This window comes from Empidonax traillii, unplaced genomic scaffold (assembly GCF_003031625.1).
Source record: "Empidonax traillii isolate 1590-97213 ecotype Southwest subspecies unplaced genomic scaffold, ASM303162v1 scaffold1678:size223582, whole genome shotgun sequence".
Lineage (NCBI taxonomy): Eukaryota > Metazoa > Chordata > Aves > Passeriformes > Tyrannidae > Empidonax > Empidonax traillii.
In genome coordinates this window covers 24,354-44,095 of record NW_020956871.1, presented here as the reverse complement: position 1 = coordinate 44,095, position 19,742 = coordinate 24,354, and the positions used below count along the sequence as shown (strand labels likewise).

The window sequence follows — 19,742 nt, the reverse complement described above, 5'->3', positions numbered from 1 at the left end:
CGAGTGTACTGGTTGTAATGGAATTTTGCCATTTAAAAAAAAAAGAAAAAAAAAAGGGGGAAAAAAAAACCAACTGTGATTTAAAAAAAAATAATAATTTATAAGGAATATCACCAACCCTGCCCAACCCTGTGCATCTTAATCCTTCCTTTACTTCCACTCTGCCCTTTTTTATCGTGTGTGTGAGGGGGGGGAAAGGGGAACAGGCACCAGTTTCTCCCAGGGGGGCAGCGAGTTGGATGTTTCCCCATCATCCAGGAGCTCTGGGGGGGGGGGGTCACTCCCACCCTGACCCCTCCAGTCTTGGGGGGGTCCCCCTTTCCCTTTCCCTGCGTGATTCCAGCCTGGTTTAACGCGTGGCTTGAGCTCCCAAGCAGTCAGTCCCGCTGACTCCATGGGGGGTAATGACAAGCAGTGAGTTTTTCTGCTTGGCTCCGAGCTCTTTTCATCTCTTTAAACTGATGAAAGCCATGCCAAGCAAAGCCCTGGGTTGATTTTTTTGATGGGAACTGTGGGGGCTTGGCACTGCCGAGTGTCGCCCCTGGTCTTGCAGCCCAGGGGCAGAGAGAGATCTCCCCCTTCTTGTGGTTTATCTGAGCCCTCGGTATCTGATGCAACAAAACGCTGAGGTGGGACTTGCCCCTGTCTGTCTGTTTGTTTGTGTCAGACACTTGTTCCCCCGTTTATCTGCTCGATCAAAACAGGTTACACCAAGCCGAGCTACTTCCCTTTGATTTCATCTGTTGAGGCTATGGGGGGGAAGCCAAAGCTTTTTACAAAAAGGGCGATAGGGAAGCTCTTCAAACACAACCATCGGGTAACTGAATAGCTGCGGGCGCTGCCGAGCATCTTCCCTCCCCACCCTGGATCCCGGGGAACTGCCCGGCCTGCCAGGAGCCCCGGGAGGGGCGTGCTGGGCACCCCCAGCACGGGGAGCAGGGTGTGGGTGCAGTGTGGGACAGCCCTGCAGCCTTATCGCTGCCTTGGCAGGGCTGGGATTGCTCCCCAGGACACTGAGGGGGGGTTGGGGGTGCCAGTCAGGTCTGGCAGCTGGAGGGGCAGGAGGTGGGTAGAGGGGTGTGGTTGGATGGGGAGGGCACACGGGGCTCTGGTGGCAGTGGGAGCAGGGTTATGTCACCCTCACAGCCTGGGTCACCCCCCGAGTGATTTGGAATAGCCTGAGTTGGAAGGGACCCACAAGGATCCTCATGTCCAACTCCTGGCCCTGCACAGACACCCCAACTATCCCACCCTGTCCCTGAGAGTGTTTCCAAACAGTCCCTGAGCTCTGGCAGCCTTGGGGCTGTGCCCACTGCCCTGGGGAGCCTCTTCAGTGCCAACCACCCTCTGGGGGAAGAACCTTTTCCTGTATCCAATCTAACCCTGCCCTGACACAGCTCCAACCATTCCTGAGTCCTGTCCCAGGTCACACTGAGCAGAGAGATCATTGCTGTCCCTCTGCTTCCCCTCATGAGGAAGCTGTAACAGCCATGGGGTCTCCCCTGCAGAGAGCAATAAAGCAGGTTATCTTCTCTGCAGAGTAAGAAAGACCCTTTCTTTTAAACCTCAAGAAAATCAAGTGCTAAGGGGCTCTGATGCTTCTGCTTCCAAGTGTCCCTTTTGAGGAGATCCTGCTGAGAGTGCCAGTCTTGCCCTGCATCCTCATCTTCATCCAACCTGTGCAGCACCAAACACCTCTGCTGCTGGCACAGGACATCTGAGGGCCCCTGGCAGTGGAGCAGAGAGCAAGGGCAGCTCTGAAACTGGACACCAAAACTCCCACCAGAGCCAAATCCCCTCCTAGTACCCATTTTGGATCAAATCCACGTCGGGGCAGATGGAAGATCAGAGCCCTTGCCTCAGTCTGCCACGGTGTGAGCTCAGTTAAGTGTGTCTTCATTCCTCAGCTCCAAAGGGAGGGTCCCAGTCTCTTTTCCCACCTTTTTGACAGGGTGGAAGCCAGGGATGGGCAGAACAGAGCCCTGATCTCTGCTGGGCTCTGGGAAAGCTGCTGTTTCTTGTATTCCCACCTCAGAGTAGGGTCTCTTTTCAAGGTGGTGGCTCATCCTGGAAGAGGGAATGGAGGTTCTGGTCTTTGTGTCAGCTTCCAGCTGAGGTGAAAGGCAAGGGATGGCAGATGGAGCACCCACCAGCTCATCTCAGTGACGCCCTCAGCATCCAAGCGAAGGGCTTCGCCACCCGAGCTTCTTCCTTTCGCTGTTAGCAGGCTTGGAAACACCTTGCCAGGCCAAAGTCTTTTGAGGAAACTCGGCCTCTCCTGGCCCTGCTCCTAATCCAGTCCTTGGCTACACCTTTGCTCTCCAAGGCCAGCTCTCCCTGGTGAAACTTTCCTCAAAGCCTCCAGGATTTCTCTCTTCTCTTCCCCCCCCGCAGCCATGCACAGCCCCGGGACAAGTCCCGAATAAATGAAAGCAGCAGCAGTTGGGCTGGAAACAGCTGGTTGCTATGGCAATTGGGGCTGCTCGGGATTTGCATAAGGCTGATGATTTTCATAGCACAGCCACATTTAAGGCGAGCAGGAGAAATTTCCATATTCCCAGCTCCGAGTCAGTTGGGGCGTGGGGGAGGCCAGGAGGGGGATATTTGAAATTCAAATGAAGGTGATTAGGGTTTGAGGTTGGGTTATTTTATTTTATTTTTTTTTCCCCCCCCTCCTTAAACATCCCATTATGGAAGAGGATAAAAAAGGATGGGGAGGGGAAAGGGGAACAAAAGGCTGGTTTGACTTGAATTAGAGGGGCAAAGGAAGAGCTGGTCTGATCTGCCTCTTGCCTCTGGTCTAAGAGAAGAGACTTGCCCTCTCCCAGCACCTGCAGGTGAAATGTTTTCCGTGGGAACAACTGCTGCCCTCGGGTTTCCTTCTGGAAGCTGCCCGAGTCTCCCACAGTTGCTGTCCTGCTCTCCCCCCTCTCCCTGCCCCACACGAAGGGAACATCACAGGGGGACGTGGGGATGGGGTTTCTCTGAGGCACCGCTGACAAAGGGAAGGCGTTTTTATAACCCGGGGGTTTCCACCCAAATGAAACACTTGAGTGCTCAGTGAAAGCTTCCCCTGGAGTCTGTACCTGTCTGAGTCAGCACAGATTCACTTTTGCTAACCAGCCTTCACTTTCCCATGGAGATGCTCCGATGGTTTGGGCTGTTTGTGCCTCCAGAGCCTCAAAAACTCCCCATCCTCCTCGCACTTTGCCCTGCTCCCTTTAAAAAGCACTTTTTGAGTGCCTTGGGAGCAGCAAGCATCCCAGCAGGATCCAGGGAACTGCTCAGCTGCAGTCTCTGCTCCCCAGGGCTGGTGGGCACGGCTGGAGGGAATCAGGGGTAACCACTGGATGCAGAAAAGGTAATTTAAGTGGGCTCCCACCACCCAGGGCTCTGGGAACAGCAGCACGAGGGCTGGGACTTGGTGTTTGCTCGAGTCTCCAGAGTCAACTGAAATCCTGAGAAGGGTATTTGATGCTGAATATCTTGTTTGTTTAACAGAACCACATCCTTCTCTGTGCAGGTGAGCATTTTTGCAGCCTTTACAGCGTGTGGGTCGAGTACTGTTTATAGCTGTGTAATTGTTGCCACTCTTAATTCTTTACCAGCACTCGGGTAAATCTTTTAACTTCACGTGTTGTTTGAGGTGAGAGATTTAAACAAGCTTAATTTCTCAGCCTCTAGAGAAAAAAGCACGTTGAAAGGCTCCCTGCGTCCTGCCTGCTCTGCCAATCTCCAGTGGCACTGTGCTTTATCAGCTGGGGTGCTAAAATCCTCAGGATGGGTGAGATTAATCTTAATTTCAGATATTCGATACTCTGAGGCTGGAGCCTGACCTGCTCACCCCGGGCTCCTTGTGCAGTCTCTGATGGAAAGAGGTGTCTCCAGAAGGTGATTCATCTCCCCACCTCTCTATCTCGGGGGTGAGATGAATTGCCCTCTGGAAGCGCCTGCTTCCTCTCTCTCCGTGGCTGTAAAGGGAGCCTAGAGCAATTGGCTCACAATTAGACACCTAAAAGTTAGACATCTGAGCCCAGGCAGCCGAACCCCCTGCCTGGTGCCTGCCTGGCACTTTTCCTCCCCCCATCTCCCGTTCAGCTGTTCCGAATTTCCCTCCCAAATGCGCTGCAGCAGAAAACTGATTCCCTGTGGGAATTCCCCAACACCTGTTAAGAGATTGAAATCACCTCCTAATTCCCCCGGCCCTTCCAAGATCAAACCGTGGGGTGAATTAAGTGCGGTGGGGAGGGGAACGAGGTGATCCCTCGGGTCGCAGCGCTGCTGGTATGGCTGGGTGGTAACACAGCCTGGAGAAGATGAAGGAGCGCTGCAATCTGGATTTTCCTTCTCTCCCCATTTACGGTGCTTTCATCCCCGAGTGCCTGACTGGCTCCGCAGCTCCCAGGGGGAATCGTGCTGCTCCTGACAGAACTCCCGTCTCCCTGCTTTTCCAGAGCAAACGCCACGTCCCAGGATTTGGGGGGGGGAGAGGGGAGGGGGAGAACAGGCAGATAGTGGGGAGTGGGGGGGTGTAAGTTGTCCGGAACTGTTCTGCTTCTCCCATCCCCAGAGAAACCTCCCCAGGCAAACTCGCACCAGATCTGATGCCAGTGCTATGCAAAACAGCCGCCAGGTGAACCAAGGAGAGCTGCGCGGTCCTAGTCTGCCCTGCTAAGCCGAGCTTATCGCTGCCTTTCCACTCCCCATCCCTCCCCCCTCCTGTCCGGAACACCCAGAAGGAGCCCTGTTTGTGGGGGAAGCTCCTGGGAATTGTAGGGCAGGAGCTCAGGGCAGCCTTTTCCCCGGTTTAAATCTCAGGGCTTCCCCGGTTTGATGCAATTCGAGGAGGGCAGGACTGCATCTTGCAGATGCTGGAGATTTTGGATCCCACTGCGTCTGGCTGGTGTAGCAAGAGGCAAGTTGTTGGCTGGGCTGAAGCTCCATTAAAAATTAGTGGAGTTCTGGCAGTTTACAGCAGGAGAGAATCTGCTGCCACTTACACTTTTCTTTCTTTTTATCTCCTGGAGCTAGAAAAGATAAAATCTTAAATGCAGAGTGTTTGAACAGCCCGTTCCTTTCAGGAGAGAAATGACTGCTGCAGTGTGAGTCCTGATGTTGACAGAAACTGGGAGGAAACCGAGTCTATTTTTAAAATATTTGCAGCAAAGTTACTGATTTAACTGAAAGTTGTTATCCCTATCACACCCAAACCTTGCCTTGCAGCTGGAAACACTTTAATTTTACATGAAGTGAAATAGAAAAAGACCAGATTTGTTTGCAAATAAATCTGTGCACAAACACTGGCTGGTCCTGCTGAAGCCTTGAAGAGATTTGTGTATCCAGCTCCCATTTACATAACCACTGGGAGCAGAAATCACCTCGCCCACTTTTAAATATCTCACTCTTGGACATCTAAGCCCGAACTAGTTGCCCCTGGGTCCCTTGGGAGTCAATTAAGAGGAATAGTCATCTCCAGAGGGCCATTCATCTCAGCTGGAGATGGGTGTCTGAGATAGGTGGGATGAATGGCCTCTGGAGGTGCCTATTGCTCCTCACTGTCTACCCAGGCAGCCCGGGGCAGTTCTCTCAGACTGAGACACCCTGAGTTACCCCTGAGTTAGTGTCAGTCTCCAGGAGTATTTGCAGTCACAGAATTCCTGGCTGAGATGCTCCTGGTCCCCCCTGTTGACCTGCAGTGGGTAGAACTTGGAGGATGCTGTGTCTGACCTGGCAGGAGAGGAAGGGGCGAAGACGGGTCAAAGTCTGCCTGTGCAGGGAGGAAAAAGAGGTGGGAAGCTTGGAGGAGGAGAAGGAACGACTGTGCAGGAGAAGTGATGTGCATGGAAACTGTTCCAGCTGCACATCTCAGGTTCCAAGTTTTGGGGTGGATGGTGGTGACTCAGACACCTTCACCAGGACCTAGGGATCTCCCTCAAGGCCTCTGAATGTTGCCTCATCAACATGCTGCACTTGAACCCTGAGTGCAGCTCCTGCATCCAAGAAACCAGCAGATTACCTTTTCCTTCCTGTTCTATTTTAGTGACTGGGAACTTTTATTTCCTCCCTCTCTCTCCTGGCTTTTCTTCCCTTTAGCTCCTGCCTTCAGATTGCATCACCCCCCCCCCACCACCACCCCACACCGTGGGTTTCAAAGGTAGAAACTGCAGGCCTTGAAGATCCTCCTGGAGTCCTGTTCAGGTGTGTGGATGCTGATTGTGATCATCCATTAGCACTATCAGCATTCCCATCGTTTGGATGTGCAGTTGTTGGCTCTGGAACGCAATGAATGAACCCGATTCCCGGGGAGAGAGTTGGTCAGGGAGCAGATGGCTACAGGAGAGGCAGGGGAGGTGGGGAGAGCACGTGGCAAGCTGGAGGTTGTAGCAGGAGCAGGGAATTGCATGGAAAGGAGATAAAGACCCGAGATTGGGAAGAGAGAAAGCTTTGAGGAGCAGGTCGGGAGGAAGGCAGGAAGCGAGGGCAGGCTGGAGCAGAGCAGAAATGCAGCCAGGCTGGGGGAGAGGGCACGGAGCTGGATGGTGGTTGAGGTGCAGATGGTGAGGAGATAGAGGGAGATCTCAGAGCTGATGGGGGCAACAGCTTGTTCTGCTGCTAAACAGCGCTGTGGCAAAGTCCTGCAGCTCAGCCCAGAGAGGCAGCTCAGTTTTCACAGTCAGTGCTGTTGAACATCTCAGATTAAATCTCCAGAGCTGTTTCTAGATAGCAGAGAGCAGGCTGCCATGAAACTGTTATCGTTGACTCTCAAATATTTTGCCATCCATGAGTAATTGTACCGAGCACACTCCCCCTGAGGATCTCGGAGGGCCACGCTGATTCACCTGGGAATGTTCTGTGCATGGAAAACTGCAGGCTGGATCAGGGCAAAGGCTTGTACAGCTGAGGAGAGCGAGTCCATGGGAGAGCTGGGTTTGCACTCCTGCCTGCACAGCCTCTCCCAGCTGCTTTCCAACTTTTTTTGCAGGAGACATGAAGTGCTGAGAAACACGATGTGTTGAAGCTTGATCAGATCACAGGGCACGGGCTCTGCTTTCTGGGGAACGTTATACTGGAAAAAAAAAAACCAGGAGGAGGGGCCCCCGAGGGCTTGTGTTGGTGGGATGTGAACAATTTAAGGCTGTTTATCACAAACTCGGTTGGAGTGGAAGAGAATGACTTGGGGAATGCGTTGCAAAGGGAAAGGGGTTTCTTGGGGTTGCCTTTGCAGCTGAAGAGCTTCGTGGAATCCCTTAAAGCATTCATATCTGTGGAGAGTACAACCTTTCCTCTGTGATGTTCTTGATGAATTTGGCAGGTGTGATGGAGGGGGGGGGGGATGTTTATCATCAAAGGGGAATGAGTGAGGGCCTGTGCGGTACCTTCAGGCTGAAACCTGTCTGATTTTTCCCCCTGTGCCTGCCAATCTCTTCTGGAATCAAGGAGACGCCTCTTGAGCACAACCCCACGGCACCCTCTGTTCCTCCAGATATCCCATAATTACCCAGTGCCACACGGGTTCCTGAAGATCCCAGGCTCACAGCCCTGGCCACCTGTTTGCTGGCCTTTCCCACAGTTAGTCCAGGCTTTGGGTGCAGTGCCTTAATCCTGGGTTTGCCTGGAGACCTGGGATGTCCTCCCGCTCACCCCTGCTGGAATCTCCCTTGCAGTCAGGGAGATTTCCCCCACCCTTTGCTGCTTGGCCAGGTATCTCCCAGGAAGAAACACTTCTATTATCCTTCAGCAGAGGCTGATACCATTGAATGTTGTAAAAGCTGATTTCATCCTTCCCCTGCTGTGTTCCCAGTGACTCCCCCTCCCTCCTCCTCTCCTTGCTCTGAGCTGAGCCAGCCCCATGGCAGTGGGTCCACGTGTTCTGAGTTCTGGAAGTCTCCCATCAGTGCTGACTGTCGCCAATACTGAGATGTTTCTCTGTTTGTTTCCTTGTAGGCAATGAACAGAATGGGCTGGACTTTAACAGGCAGGTAAGACTCTCCCTGGGTTACCAGGTATTCTCCTGCTTTCTTGAATGACTGTTTTTTAATTGCTCATCATGCAGAGTCCCAGGCAGCTCCTGCTGAGAGATAAAAACTGTTAGGGCAGAAGCTGCCATTAAAGAGACCACAGAACTTCTTCCCAATTCCCCTTGTGGGATAGAATGACAGATTACACCTCTGGTTTCCCTCTTCCTATTTCATAGAAGTTCAGCTAATTACAGAGTTTCTTTAAATGACCACTTGCTCGAGGGTTTTGCTGGCCTTTTATTTTTTTTTTTTTCTATTATCACTTAGAAACAAAAGGCACCTCAGTTAGAGTGGCAAACGTGCAAATCCCTCCCCAGAGCCCCATGCACTGTGACAATGAAAGCGCTGTGGGATGCGAGGATAGAGGTACAGGGCTGACTCACAGGAGTATCAGCAAGGACTAAAGATGAGGTGGTTTGAGGTCTTGGAGTGTGTGTGTGTGTGGGTCAAGACCAGGCCTGCCTACCCCAGATTCCCCTTTGCAGGGCAGTGGGGAAAGGGACAGCAGATAAAGGCAGTGCTGCTCGAGGGGCAAGGGAGCCCCAGCTGCAAATGAGCGCAGGAGGGACCGTTGTCTCTGCTGTGTTTGCTCTTCTCCTGCTTTGTGCAGCTCAGAAACCAACCCCTCAGTTGGTTTTCTGCTAAAAACAACCCACTGAGTGCTTGGAGATTTTCATAGGTGGCTCTAAGAAATCCCTGAGTGTCACCTCAGAAGGTGGCAGCTCTTGAATCTGTGCAGATATATGTGAAAGTGGGGAGGCCCTGGCACAGGTTTCCCAGAGAAGCTGTGGCTGCACCATGCCTGGAAGTGTCCAAGGCCAGGTTGGACGGGGTTTGGAGCGACCTGGGCTAGTGGAAGGTGTCCCTGCCTGTGGCAGGAGGGTGGAACAATCTGATGTTTAAAGTTCCTTCCATCCCAAACCACTCTGGAGTTCTATGAAAACGCTCCCAGAGTCCAGAGCTGAGGGTTCCCGTGGCCACCAGGGCTGGGCTGAAAACCTGTGAAGCAAAAGAGGGAAATCAGCCTGAAAAGCCCCCCTGAGCTGCTGCAGGACTCTGGGGGTTGGATGGGGAGCTGGTGCCAGGGGAGCAAAAGGGGCTGTAGCTCCATGGTCAGCCACGAGCACTCGCAGCAGATGTTGGCAGCACAGCAACCTCCCTGCTCCCAGCTCTGCGTTCCCTGAGCTCGAGGCTTGCATCCCTTTCCAAAGGGATGGACCTTCTCAGGGTGGCTTTTTTTCGGTCCTGCAAGCTCTGCCCCGGTGGCTCTTGCCTGACACATGTCAGCGAGCTGCTGTTTGTTTGTTTGCCTTGGCTGCTCCGGCTTTGGGTGGGTCGTAACTTCCCAATCAAAGGTGTCTTAACACGCTCAGCCATCTTCCAGGTTTTTGGAATACCCAGCTGAAAACAAAAAAAGCCTTGTGTCTCCAGCTCTGTGGATTGCAGAGCCCAGAGCACGGGCTTTCCACACGCCAGGAGAAGAATCCAATCTGCTCATAAGTGCAGCGATAAAAGAAAATTCCCTCCAGATAGAAATAAGCGCGAGATCGTTCCCCCGGCGCAAACTTTTCCTATGGCAACACCACAAGGATTGTTGGGGCTGGAAGCTGGGCTGGGGTTAATCGAGGAGACTTGATTGACTGTGGTGGAGCATCAGAAGTGATCTGACCCCCTGTTTTTAAGGTCCTGGTCCTCCTCATGTCACTGGTGGTGAAGTTTTGGCGGGGGGGCAGGCAGGCGTGCTGTCAGTAGAGTTGGCTCGGTTTAGAAACTTCTTCCTCCTCAAAAGAAATTGTGGTTCTGTTTGCCAAAATCTGTTTTGTCAAAGGGTTTTTGTAGCATCCACTTCCCACTGCTGGTTTGGTGTGTTTTTTTGGTTTTGTTTTGTTTTGTTTTTTTTTCCTTAAAACAAAGGGGCGACACAAAATCTTGTTCGTTTGTGCCAGCACCTCCCTGCGAGTGAGTAGCAAACCCGACTGGGGATTTCACAAGGTTTGAAGAGCAAAAGGCTGTGAACAAGCTCATTTTATTGTTTTATTTTATTTTTAATCTGGTCCAAAGCCCCAGTGTCTGCCCAAGGGGTTTTGCAGTGATGTCAGGGATGGGGGTGTAACAGTCCAGGAGTGGACACAGGGCTGTGCAAGTGGCTCTTTGTCTCCCTCTCTTGGCTCTCTCAAGGCCGTGTGTAGACTTATTTAAAATTATTTAAAACAATAATTATTATTTTGAATGATTGTTATTTAAAATAATAATAATAATAATAACAACTATTATTATTATTTTAAATTATTACCTTAAATGAGCATGAGCCCGAATGCACACGGGTTCCACGCTCACATTTCGGGTTGACCTCAGCTGTTGGTGAATTCATCCACAATTCAGCAAGTAGATTTCAAAATGACGAGAAAAAAAAAGGAAGAGAGGAGAGAGATGGAAATATCAAAGTGTTTTCATGTAAAATCGGGTGCTGAGCTCTTTCATTAGGGGTGGAGGTTGGTGGGTTTTTTAATTTGGTTTGGGGTTTGAGGTTGGCTTTGGGTGGCTTTTTTTTTTTTTTTTTTAAGTTAGCTTGCAATTCAAGTTTTCAACCTGAAGCCAGAGAAGGATGGTTTGAAACCCAACTCCAACCTGACTGCAGGAGCTGCTGAGCTGCCTTTGACTTTATTTGGAGCGCTGGGCGCTAATCACTTTGAAGATCATAAATCTCACATCGTTTAAGCCTCTCCCCCAGCCTTTGTAGATGGCCTACATTTCAGGTCTGCTTCCCTCCCATGTTACGCTCCAGGCGGGAAGAGAAGGGTGGAGTGACCTGGTTAGACCCCTTCCTTGCCTACCAGTTCCCTGCTGTGGCTGCTCTCACCCTGCAAACGGGGAGGAGGGAAACTCTTTGCGGAGTTTGAGGTTTTCTTGCAGTTTGTGGGTCAGCCCTGTGCTTTATGAGAAAGCTCCTTCTGATCCCTCAACCTATTTGGCAAACGTTTCTCCCCCCCCCTCCTCCCCTCCTCTCCCCTCCCCTCCCATCTTCAAAACTCTCCTCCCACCTGGATGCAACAGTAATTTGTATGTGAATGAGAGGGGAAAGGGTGTGTATGGAAAAAAGAGCATCTTCTGCCTTGCCTATCTGGTTTGGCTTTTCAGCCAGGGAGTCTAATGCTGGTTGTTTCCTGTTTATATCAAGGGAAATGCAAAGAGACAGTAATAAACTTTCACCTTCGGTGCTGGCAGCGTGGAGAGGGACATCTGCCTCCTGATGGTTTGGGATGGTGGCCAGAGCGTGGCAGGGACTGAACTGGGTGACTCTGCGAGCGGGGCTTGAGTTTTGCCAGGGAAGGGCATCGAGGGGGACCAGGAGAAGGGCTGGGAGTGTTGGAAATGGGAGCTTTCCCTGGCTCTAATGTGGTGATCCTCCCCAGGTGCTGCTGTGGTCGCCCCAGCTCTGGTTTGGTTTAATTCCTGGTCTCCTCAGCGTTGAGCCTTTAGGAAATGCTGGATGTTTTGTTTTTGTAGCTGGCTCTGAAGGGAGCTGTTCTAGAGAGCCAGGTGTCTGGAGCTAATCCCTGGGATATTCCTGCCTTCTGGAATACACACACGGAGCTGGGGCTGATGGTTTTTGGGAGATGCCAGGGCTTGTGTGCCTGGTGTGAGGGATGTAGCACACAGGGATGAGCATTGATCTGCAGCTGGAGGAGGAAAAGGCACAAGCTGCTGAATCCCTGATGGCTTTTCCATCAGCAAAGTGATGTCCTGGTCCTTGCAGTGACACAGCCTGGGTGCCAGGGAGGGAATGCAGGCTCAGATCTGCTCTCCTTCCAGAGAGCTCCTCTCCAATCCCTTCCTGCTCTCAAGCCCTGAGCTGCTTTCAGTGCTGGGAGAGAACATGTCCCTTTGGAAACCAAGCTGAAAGGTTTTGTGTGAGCAGGGGCTGGCAGGGCTGAGCAGGATCTGCATCTGCTCCATATCCAAATATGCCATGCACCTTCATTCCAGCAAAAGGCTGACCCTTGCAAGACAGGCTGTCATTTGTTTATCCAACCTGTCATTACCATTAATCAGATCGATGTGAAGGTGCTCCTGCTGTGAGACCTGACAATATTTAAGGCAGTCAAGCAGGCACTGATGTCCTTGAGCAGGACTCAGCACAGCTTCAGTTTTACTGTTGGTTCTTTGCTGCTGTTCTTTGTTTTCTTTGGTTGACACCAACCAGGGAATGTAATAAGGATAAATATCTCTTTCTAACAGGCTTCCTAGAAAGCCTTTCCAACTGGGTCTGTTGAAAAATTCCCCCCCCTTCTAAAACCAGGCGAAGGATCCTGTGTGTTACTGCCCTGCAAGAGGGTTCCCCTCCCTCGGGACCTCCTTGCCCAACTCATCTCCCTGCTCTGTTCATATCTGACAGTCCCCGTCCGAGGAAACTTTAATTTTTTAGTTTACGTGGGATTTTCAGCGGTCGCTTTGAGGTAACAGGGTGGGTTATCTCAGGTCCTCCCAGCTGATGATGTCCTGTAGACACATGATGTGAGAAAATAAAGTGGGCAAACTGCACCTGAGATCCGGAATCTCTGGTGGCTCGTTTTTTTTCAGTGCCATTAATAACACTCTGACCTTGTTTGGTGCTTTCCACCCACACGTCTGAAGGCACTTTTGCTAATGGGTTTTAGCATCCCTGTGCCTCTGGAAGGTTGGGGAGGTGTTTTAGCCCTGTCTTACAGACACAGACTGGCTTTTCCCAAAGATGCTGAGCGCTGTGATTGCAGTTGAAATCAGGGGATGCTTTTATGGGACAGTTGCCTGTGGTCATTGGGGTGTATTGAAATCCAGGGACCTGCTCCCTGGCAGAGCTGGGATATGGACTCTGGTTCTCTGATTCATAGTCTTGTGCTCAACCACAGACAAGTTCTTCCTCCCCTCCATCCTTTTGAAGGTGGAAAGGAGGGCCTACCTTGCTGGGTAGTTTGTTATTAATATCTGGGATGCAAAACTCCCTGCAGATTTAATTTTGCTCCACCAGGGCTTCCCTCCCCCCGGGGATCTCTCTCATAGCTCTTCATTCCCACCTCCCCCTAATCTCATGTGCTCCCTGGATGTCATTTTCTGTTCCTGCTTGGCTCTTCCCTGTGGGGAGTTCAGGTTTCAGTCTGCCCTCCAGATTTCCATCCCAGTCCTGTTTTGCCCTCCTCTCAAGGGGAGGTTCACATCCTGCTTCCTTCTCCCCTCTGGGGATCAATTCAGATTTCACTCTCTCTTCTCTGCATCGCCCCAGGGATCAGCCTAAGTCTTGCATCTGCTTTTCATCTCTTGAGCCTCCACTGCCTGGAGATCAGCCTGGCTGTCCTATCTGCCTTGACTGACACTGGATCTAAGCTGAGCACTGCCTTGGCCTTTCCCTTTTGAAGTTTCCCTGTCCTAGGAGCAGACTGATTGCATAAATTTGTTTGTGTGCTGGTTCCTCATTGAAATGCAGCCCTTTGGGAAAGCATCAGAGAAAGCCCTGGCTCGAGGGGAAGTCCTCTGTGTCTATATGTGGCCCTGCTTTGCTTAGGACAGATATGCAGAGGAACCCCTTCTTCAAGCTGGTTTTGTTCTGGCACTTTGCGAGGGCCCTCAGATGAGATTGCTGGGAATGAACTCCCAAAACAGGCCAGCGAGTCCCTGGGGAAGCTTATGAGGGAAAGGGGGGTGGGATTAGGAGCCAGGATTTGGTTCTTTTAATTTTTTTTTTTTTTTCCACAAGAGGTGGACTGAAACCACTGAACGAATTTTAGGCCAGCCAATAGGAGTTGACAACAAACCCAGAGTTGGCTGGATTGTATCTGCTCCTTAAGATCCAGCTGCAGTCCATTCCCAAAGTTCTGCTTTCCTGCTTCTAAAGAGCAACCTGCATTTGCAAGGCAATTCCTGCACCTGTTGCCTTGCTCCACTGGCAAAATATCCTGCAGAGCTGTTTCAAAGCTGTCTTGGAGACGAGGGGAGAGGCTGATCTTCTCTTTGTGCTAATTCCCTGCTCCAGCCATCCTTTGGGAAGTGTCTCCTAGGCTCACAGGGTGACAAGCCCTAGTTTCATGGACCTGTCTAAAGGGTCATAACACTTGTTTCCACCACAGAAACTCAGCTCAGGGCGTGTGGTTGTCACTGTCCAGCCACTGATGAGGTTGCCCAGCACCTTTTCGAGTGGTGAGTTGCACGAGCTGCCTTGCAGGGCCGTGACTCTGCTGGAGTCCTGGCTAATGAGGAGAGGACTCCAGGTTCTGGAAGGCCTTTCATCTGGTGAGCTCCAAGAATTCAATCCAAACCCTGCACCACCCAGCCAGGGTGGGGCCCTGCACCCGCTTTTGCAGGAGGGCAAGTCATAGCACACAGAGGTGAAGGTGATGGGTTCCGAGCAAGGCCTCTAATTTTGGAAGCCTGACATCAAGAGTGCACCCTGCTGTCTTCTCAGAGGTGCTGATCTGCTCCCTTGGAAATCAGGGGGCTTCAGAGTCAGGTGGTGGATTTATCCAGCAAGGAGCTTCCCCCTGTTGGAGCAGAGAACTGGCTCTGAGCTTCCTCTTCCCCTCAGTCACCAGACTTCATCCCCTCCACCCAAAGCTGATCTCTCTCACTCTCCCTTTCTTGTTTAATTACATTACTTAGTGTATTTAATGCAATCCCTCTAGCTGCTCTTCTCGTGTCCCAGTTCCCTGGGGCACAGCAGCTGGTGCCAAAACTGCCACCAACCAGTGAGAGAGACCTGTGGGGCTGGGCTGGGGCCAGCCCCAGTCACGGGAGCCGTCTGATTCCAAGTTAATTCCTCACAAACGTGGGATGGGGGTGGGAAGTGCCTCACTGCCAGGGGCTGGCTACCTGGGTGGACGCCACTCTGCTCTCCTCCTGGGTGACTAATCCAGGGAAATCTGTACTGTATAGCAGTGCCAGGTGTTTGGGTTTGTCACTGGTTGGTGGCCAGAAGGCACAGAGAGTCCAGAACAAACACAGTTCCCTCCCTGTAGACAAGAGATCCACGGAAAGAGGGGAATTTTTCACGCAGGGAACCTGGAGAACTGTCAAGGGTCAGATTTTGGCCACAGAGAAACCAGAATAAGGCAGCTTTGCTGCTGACTTCAACAGGGACATGATTAGGCTCCAGGGGAACCTGTGTGAGCATGCAGGAGGGCATGGGAGAATCCCTGGAGCCTGGTGAAATCACATTGATAAGGAAAGGGGCAGGGATGCAGCCCAGGGTGGGAGCAGAGCAGATAAGCACGAAGGTGTAGGCAGAGGTGGAGTTCTGGAGAGCTCTGGGAGTTGGGCAAGTGGAACTGGGAGAGATGCAGGGAGCAGTGCTGCAACTGCATGGGAAGGTTGGGGCAGGAGGGCAGGGATGAGGGATGGCTAAGGAGGAGAGCCCTGGTGTGGAGACAGGAGAAAAATCACAGCCTTAGTGGTGGTAAAATTGGTTTCCCTGCTTTGATTGGAGGTTCTCTGAACCAAGAGAACGGCACCTTCCCCTCCTTGCTTTTAAAACACTTCCAATTTGGCAGGTCCACAGGCCTGGGCAGGGGAGGTACCACGTGAGTGGTTGAGTACCAACAGCAAGAGTGGAGATGCTCCACGAGGTTGCTTTTCAGTATTTTTTTTTACCAGCTCTGTGCTCCCTGAGCACAGATCACCTTGTGAAATCGCTGCCCAGCCCCTGTGCTCCCCTGTGCTCCCGAGGCTCTTGCAGGGGCCGTGGGGAGCAGCCCTTGGCCAGGATGCTCCCACCTGAGCAGGTGTCGATGGGAGTTTTGGCTCTTCCCACCTCTGGTTTTGGCTCTCCTCTCCCTCACCCAGCACCTGCTTTTGAAGCCTGGTGTGCCACATGTGATCGTTTGAGGTTTATCCCTCAGCACAGAAGGGGTGACTTCTCTCTCTTCCCTGTTTGTTTAGAAGCAAATATCCCAGGGAAATGCTGCATCAGCCCGTGGATGCAAAGCTGCCTGTGCTTCTGTTTATTTTCCTTTGTGAACCAGGCAAACCCTTAAAGTTTTGATTTCCCACCCCCACTTTTACACCAGCACAACTATTTACAGCCAGAGCTGAAGCTCAGAGGACAAACCATATCAAATCAGGCCTCAGCTAATGTGGCTGTGCTGCAGGTGTGCTGAGGTTAGGGATTGTACATTAGTTTTTTCAGTGTGCTGCCGTGGCTGAGTTTTAGGACACAGCCTGTTAGGAATTCAGCACGGGATTAACTCCCTTCCTGTCGTGCTGACAGCTGCCAAAAATCCCCAGCCTTCGGTGTGGTACAAATATTAAAGGTGAATATCGTGGCATTGCCACGAAGATTCTCTGCCTCCTGCCTTGCCAGGTGTCTGTTAAGGCCCTACTTGCAGGATAGTACATGTGGAAATAGTAATTGCAAGCCCATTATTCTTATTATTATTGCCATAATTTATTATTAGTGTGTTTTTTATTTTTATGGTGCCCACGTGTGCAGGTAATTCACTGCAGTGCACTTACGCCATCGGAAGGTGGGAAGGCTCAGCGAGCTGCAACAGCAGCTCACATCCAGCTCTGGGACCTGTTTCCAGCATCAAACTTCCTCCCTTGGCTTCCAGGCAAATGGTTTTGGGGCAGCTCCAGGCAGTGCTGATGTGTTGAAGGGCGTTTTTTGGGGTGACTCAGCCCTGGGAGAGCTGTGCTGTTGCTTTTCAGCAAGGGGCAGGTGGTTCAGACCCTCTGCGTGCACCTGATCCTCTTCCCTCTGGAGGGAGGGAGGGATGTGAGTAACTCAAGCTCTTAAAAGGGCTGTGAGTTGCTGACTGCGAGATAAGCCAGATACAGAGGCAGATAAATGGGTTTCAAAGGAGGTTACTGCCTAAACAGAAACATCACAACAAATAGGATTGTCTCCCATCTCACACTCAGGGCCGCTAATAATTGCTGCTGGAGGAGCTCATCTGCCATGGCTGTAAGGGCCTGGCTCTGCCAGGGCATGGGCACCCCTGATCTGGATTTTGGGAGAGCTCTGGGGGCTGGATCAGTGACTCCCACCGTGGCGAGGAGGGTGATGGAGAGGTGCTCCTCACAAAAAGGAGGTGCTGCATTTGGGGGCTGCATTCAGCTTCTTAGGGAGAAGTTCTTTGCAGAGGTGATCAGACATTGGAATTTAAGTGATCAGACATTGGAATGGGCTGCCCAGGGAGGTGGTGAAGTTTCCATCCCTGGAGGTGGTTTAAGAAAGACACTGGATGTGGCATCAGTGCCATGGTCTGGGTGACAGGGTGGTGTTGGGTCAAAGGTTGGGCTCGATGATCCCAGAGGTTTTTTCCAACCTGGCTGATTCTGTAATTCTGTGCTTTTGGTGCCTGAGAGATGAGGAAACCCAGCTGAGATTACCAGTGAACCTACACTGGGTTTACGCTGAGAGTCCTGCCCACCCAGTGGGATCTGACCATCGGTCCATCACCCCAAACTTGGGCCAGTCTTTGTGAAGGTTATCACCTTCCTCTGGTGCCATCAGACCTTCTGGGGTGAATCCTTCCAACTTCCTGCCTTTTTACTGCTCTGCAATATGTCTGCAGGATGTTTTCACGAGCCGAACGTTTGCCAGAAGTTCACAGATCAGTTACAAAACAGATGTACTTTTTTCTTTCTTCTTTTTTTTTTTTTCCTCTCCCCTTCTTCCTACTGGTAAGGAAGAGTTTGTGCAGTAATTGCAGGCAGGTTGGGAGATGTTTTCTTCATAATTCTCCTTCTTATGAAATGTTTATGAAACACCTTCCACAAATCAGTTACGCAAGCAAGCTCAGGAGCTTTGATCATTTTCCATCACCCTCAATATGTTTCTTAGTTTGTTTTGCTTTTTGTTTTTGTGTTTAGGCCAGAGATAGGTAAGAAACCATCCATCCTTGCCCAGGCCCAGCAGATGTTCAAGCCAACTACGGAAGGGACTCTCTCTACCCTGTCACCCTTCCTGTGTTTTTTCACTCGGATTGCTCGGGGGCAGCTGACCCTGTTTTAAGGCTGTGAAAACATCCACTTGAGATTTGCAAGTGTGATTCCTTTCCTATCCCGGCGCTCCCGTGCCACCACCTGCCGTTACCTGCTCCAGAGGGAGCTGGAAGCTGCTCCCAGCCCTGCCTGGGGACTCCCCTCCAGCCCCAAAGGGAGGGTGAAGGTGCCTGTAAATTCACAGCCAACAGCCCAGGCCCCTTTCCTCACCTCCTGACAGGGTGTGTTTGCAGGGCATCGCTTGGTCCTGTTCATTTTTCATGGGATCATGGAATGGTTGGCGTTGGAAGGGGCCTTACAGATCATCTCGCTCCAATCTCCCATCCATGAGCGGGGAACCTTCCTCTCAACCAGGTTGCTATCCTTATATACTGTTATTCCCCCAGATAAAATTCAGTGGGAGCGAACTTAGACTTGCTCTCAATGACTTCTTGTTCCCCATTTCCCATCTGTCACGATGGCCACCCAAGTCCTGAGCGATCCCAGTGGGATCTAATCCCGGTTTTTACCAAACCAACGTTGCTCGCTCGCAAGGTCTCACAGTTCTCATCGAATATCCACATGAGGTGATTCTGTGATGACTTCAACCTTTTTTTTTTTCAGTTCCTCAGTGAAAACTCTTCCCAGATTTGCAGGCATTTTCCCCAAATGCGAGGCACACGCGCTGGGAAAAAGGAGGAGGCAACTCCTCCCCTGGTTTGATTAATTTGAAATTCACATTATTTTATTACGGGAGTCTCATGATATTGAGCTGCCTCGCCCACAATGTGTGTGGTTTTTTGGGGTTTTTGGGGTTGGTTTTTTGTTTTCCAGGCACAGTTGGTGATATTGCCGGTTTGGCCAGGGGAAAAATAATAATAATAAAAAAAAAAAAACAAACCATGAAGGTGCAGGATTTGCATAAAACCACCCCAAAAGTTTTGGATATACCCCCCAACTCCTGCCAAGGAACAATTAACCAGCTGCAGGCCTGGTGGGGAGAGGAAGAGGAGGGAGAGGTAAATTCGAGCCTAAACCCAATGGAAATAGGTGCAAAGGGGGGGGTGGGGGGGAGAAGGATTTGTCAAGAACCCGCAGGTTCCCGCCCACTGCGCAGGAGGGAGCCAGAGAATTCCAGGGACGGGGGAAGGAGCAGTGGGAGATGTTGTTGTTTTTAAATCGGGAACCGGTCCTTTGCCAAACCCACCTCCCGTTCCCATCTTGTGCGATGCCGGGGCGCAGCAACACACCCCTTTCTCCCTGGAACGAGTCCAGATCGTCCCGCTTGGCAGCTGGAAAAATTGATTTCAGTTTGGAAATGGCTTGTGCTCCTTCAACACCCCGCTCCTATCGGGATCGGAACTCAGGCGGGACCCGGCGCCTTGTTCTCTGAGACCTTCAAGACTTCATTATTATTTTTTTGGGGGGACTGTTTTGTTTTGTTGTTTTTTTGGGTTTTTTTGTTTTTTTCTGGAGGACTGCGTGGCACGAGGCGCACACACACGTGAACTGCAAGCGAAATTATTGATATTTTTTTTTTAAATTATTATTTATATTTTTTCCTTTTTTTCTTTTTTTTTGGCCTTTTTTTTTTTTTTTTTAATGCATCCTCGGAAAGAAAAACATCCATAAATCCCCTTGCCTGCAATGACTCAGGGGTAACGGTGTGTTCTCCTGAACCTTTTGTGTATCCTTCACTGATTTGGACACTATCACTTGATAGTGATCAAGAAGATCTTTCCATCTTTTGTTTATTTTTTTTTTTCCACCAGG

General features: G+C 51.1%; 1 protein-coding gene across 1 annotated transcript in view; it reads left to right on the top strand.

Annotated features, from left to right (window-relative positions):
* Positions 1 to 19,742, top strand: part of POU2F3 (POU class 2 homeobox 3) — a 39,117-nt gene that overhangs the window by 7,872 nt on the left and 11,503 nt on the right. The window contains exon 4 of the mRNA XM_027908319.1: positions 7,945 to 7,979. Coding sequence (XP_027764120.1) covers positions 7,945 to 7,979 — 35 coding nt within the window. The remainder of the gene's footprint in view (positions 1 to 7,944; positions 7,980 to 19,742) is intronic.